This window comes from Myripristis murdjan, chromosome 21 (assembly GCF_902150065.1).
Source record: "Myripristis murdjan chromosome 21, fMyrMur1.1, whole genome shotgun sequence".
NCBI lineage: Eukaryota > Metazoa > Chordata > Actinopteri > Holocentriformes > Holocentridae > Myripristis > Myripristis murdjan.
This window is the reverse complement of record NC_044000.1, coordinates 23,994,720-23,998,668: the sequence shown is the minus strand read 5'-3', so window position 1 is coordinate 23,998,668 and position 3,949 is coordinate 23,994,720. Positions and strand designations below refer to the sequence as shown.

General features: G+C 40.8%; 1 protein-coding gene across 1 annotated transcript; it reads right to left on the bottom strand.

Moving 5' to 3' along the window:
• Positions 1–944: 944 nt before the first annotated feature.
• LOC115380237 (gamma-crystallin M2-like) lies at positions 945–2,243 on the bottom strand. Its single transcript, XM_030081328.1, has 3 exons — positions 2,226–2,243; positions 1,648–1,890; positions 945–1,217 (listed from the first exon to the last, which is right to left on the bottom strand). The coding sequence occupies exons 1-3, from the start codon at positions 2,241–2,243 to the stop codon at positions 945–947; spliced, it is 534 nt and encodes a 177-aa protein (XP_029937188.1).
• Positions 2,244–3,949: the final 1,706 nt, after the last annotated feature.

Below are 3,949 nucleotides of genomic sequence, written 5' to 3'. Positions count from 1 at the left end.
AATGAAGGCTTGAAACGATGAAAGGTCTGCATTTGCATCCCACACCTTTTGCCACAGACTAATTGTGCTTAGTCATTTGTGCATCTGTGGTGTTGCAATCAAAGCTGAGAGAGAGGGCTTTTATTATGGGATGTAACTGTGATGTAGTGGCTCCATGAACTCTGGTTTATTGACACATCTCCAGCAGAAGGACACAGATGTCAGGAAAGTGGGAGTACGGCTCTCAGATGCAGCAACATGTTCTGCAAATTGCTTGTCCCATTCAGATATCCAGTATCCAATTAATGTGGCACCTCTTTCAAGATTAAAACTAACTAGTGAGATCATCATGGTTAAAAATGTCATGGAGAAACAAAATCTCAATATGTGTCTGAGCAAAAAACTGTGAACCCTGATGTGCAGCATTTCCAATCTTGATTCATTTGTTATGGTTTACCTGTCAAGCAAACGCCTCTAAACAGGAATGACTTTTCAGTATTTTGCTAATTCTTCTGGTGTTGAGAAACATCTAGACAATGTATCCTGTTTACTAGCAGTCCATTAGCAATACATTGTTTCCTTTGTTTACCTTTTCCCCCCATAATTGCTAAAGAGTCATGAACTTGATTTAATTAGGTACGGTGTAAACATATTGCCAGCAAAAACGCAATTCCTGAAAGAGTTATGAATCTGAGATAGTCAGATTTTATTGTGTTTAAATCAATGACATAATGTTCATACTATCATATAGTGTCAGAATAATGTCATTTTGTATGTAAAGTTAAGGATGATTTTGTTGAGTTATATTTACTGTATATCACCTCAGATGATCAGTGGTCAGTTCTATTAGAAACCACAGAAATAAGTAAACAGACGGAGTGATATATGTATATCTGAGCACAAATCATTTTTTATTAAATGCATGAAGAACATTTATGTAAAACATAAACTAAGCAAGAGACAGTCTAACAGTCCTGGATATGGCGGAAAGACCCCACATTGGGGTGCATGGCTCCCCACTCAGTGAAGCGGCGGTACTCTCCTTTCTCCAGGAGGTACTGGTGTCCACGGAAGTTGGGATGCTCATAGAGGACCCAGGCACCATCCAGCACCTGGACAGAGTGGACCTCACGGAGGCGCCAGCGCTCGGGCAGGTTGGCCACATCCTCAGTGCACTCCAGCATCTGGCCACTGAAGTCAGGGCGCTCATACACACGCAGCCTGAACAAACCAGTTGTCTGCAACATAAAGAGCAGGGTTTCAGTTTGACACAGATTATTTCTGTCTTGCTTGCAAACCAGAAAACATTGCTGGGAAAGCAACCTGAGGTTCTCGAAGAAAAAGACATGGGCCGTGTGACATCAAATGTTCGCAATAAGCTTTAAAGATATTCATACTACCTGGGAGGTATGTATTGGTTTCTTGTTACTTGAAGCTATCTCAAAGTCTATCTTGGCTTGTGTTAACAAAAGATCACACCTCCCCTCCCCTAAAGAAGGTAGACTATTTTTGGAATTCATTCCAATGATTTTAACCGAACACAGGATGACTTCCACCATATTTTATTTCATTCTCTAATATATGTTATAATCCCAGGATGCAATCACAGGCCAATTTGAAAATGAATTCGCCAGGTGATATGATTGTCTCTAGGAACTAGGAACTCACGTTTCGGATGAGCCTGCAGGACCTGACGCTGTCATTGTAGCCCATCCAACGCTGGTAGTCGGGGTACTCTCCCCTGTTCAGGATGTACTGGGAGCCCATGTAGTTGGGCCTCTCGTACAGCACCCAGCAGCCACTCTCCACTCGCACAGAGTTGCAGTGACTGACATGGGTGTTAAGCTCAAGACAGTCACTGCTGCACTCATAGGAGCGACCTTGGAAGTTCCTGTCTTCATAAAAGATGATCTGTGGGTAACGAGACAGAGAGTGATGAAGGACATGGATTATTTAGTGGCTGCACGTAAGACGTTATAGCACGCACATCATACTCAACCATATGCAAACACAGTGTGCGTTACCGATCTGTGTTATATCCAAACAGTCTTGAAAATAAATCACTTTGTGCTTGGTAAATGACAGTGATCTAGTACACAGATACTGTGTTTTAAGCGGCATCACATCAAAGCAAATAATGTAACTTCACCCTTTAATTCTGCGAGTGCACACTTGACAACTGTATTATGTAACAAGTCCAGTAATGCAGCCAATGGGTCACAAGCATTAGCTGCTTGACAGCCTACCTTTCCCACGCGGTCCATGTTTGGGGCTTATACACCAACTTTTGATAAAAGATTGTTTATACCTCCCTTTCACATCCACCGTATTGCGTGCTGGGCTGGGCCTGATTTATATATATGTGGGAACATTAAAAGGCTCAGTCAGGATGATCATTGTCATTTGAATAGCCTCAGCATTTATATCTGCACAATTGCTGATTCTGCAATTGTTTTAAAAATACACGGCTTTATACAATGTTAACTGACCTTTTGATCTCACAAAGCATGATTCCAGAAAAGATTTATTGATCCAATTAAATTGTTTTCTGTGCAGCTGGTAGTGAGGCAGATACCATGAAGTTGGCTTCTGGCCACATGGCTCTGTGGAGTAAGCTTTAACGTCTGTGTTGGATGGGACAGGTTCATGCCCCTCCCTCTATCTACAACAACATCTTGGCACACAGCCAGTGCTACGCCTCTCTCACATTAGCCCTGATAGGAGTGATAGTCTAATATCAACCTCTAAATGCATTCACAGCCAAAGTATAACATGTTGAAGTGTGTAATAATGTTAATATTTTTCCTACATTGCTGTTGTGAAAGCTGGATAAATGACTGCAGGATTAAGTGATGGAATTGACGATGGCTCTGACTGAGGTTGTGTGGCTGCAGCAGGAATAACTTTGCTTTCACAAGACAAGGACCACAATTTGATTTGAACTGAATTTATTGAAGAGAGACGTGAAGGGTCGGAGTTGGATGGTGGGGCGAAGAGGAGCTGTTAACGATGAGCTGTCTCTTTGTACTGTCTGGTAAAAGTTCTGTTTGCAATATCAGTGGATGAAAAAACAGTACTCAGTTTAAGTATTAATATACTGTCATTGAGATTCAAACATGCACTGCTTGAAGTTCAGTTGTACAGACCCATTCTTTACTGGGAACATAAATAAAAGTATTGGGTGGGAGGATGGGGGAGTTACAATTTTGTGTGACCACAAAATTGCACCCTGCTGTGTGATGGTATATATTTCTTTAATCCTCAGAGATTTAAGTCACTTCAGGACTTTTGCAAAGGCTTGGAATACCTGTTGTGTAGCTATATTTAGCTAAATATGAATAATGTACCCAGTTTATACAATAGATAATACCAAATGTCAAAATAAACTTCGAGTTATTTATTTAGTCATGTATTCAAGTATGTATGCATGTGTGTATGTATGTATTTATTGGTATGTTTGTTAGTTTTTTATTTATTATATTTTGCTATGATGGGTATTTGACTCTCCACTCACTCCACGCGCTCCACTCTCAGTGGTGTCACTACTCTGTCCTCTCCAGAGGGCACTGGCAGCTGAGGAAACTGTCATGCTCAAAGAATACCCAAGAACACCTCTGACACTTCTGATACTGCAGGACTGAACTTAATAACTATGCCACTGATCCTGGACAGACATCAATCATGGGGTTGTACAAGGATGAACTGATTAGCTTTTGGTGGTAAAAGGGCAAAGGTAAAGGCCACTGTGACCTCACAAAACATTTTGGCAAAAACTCAGGAATTTATACACTAATTACGACTAATTATGAAGTTTTACACAGATTGCTAATTGGATAAAATGATATATCCAATAGGTTAAAGGTCATATTCACTGTGACATCACAATGTTGTGCAAAAACACTTTTCTGGCCATGATTCTACATCATAACATAGCATTTTCACTTCACCTCCTTTCCCTGGATGACAACCA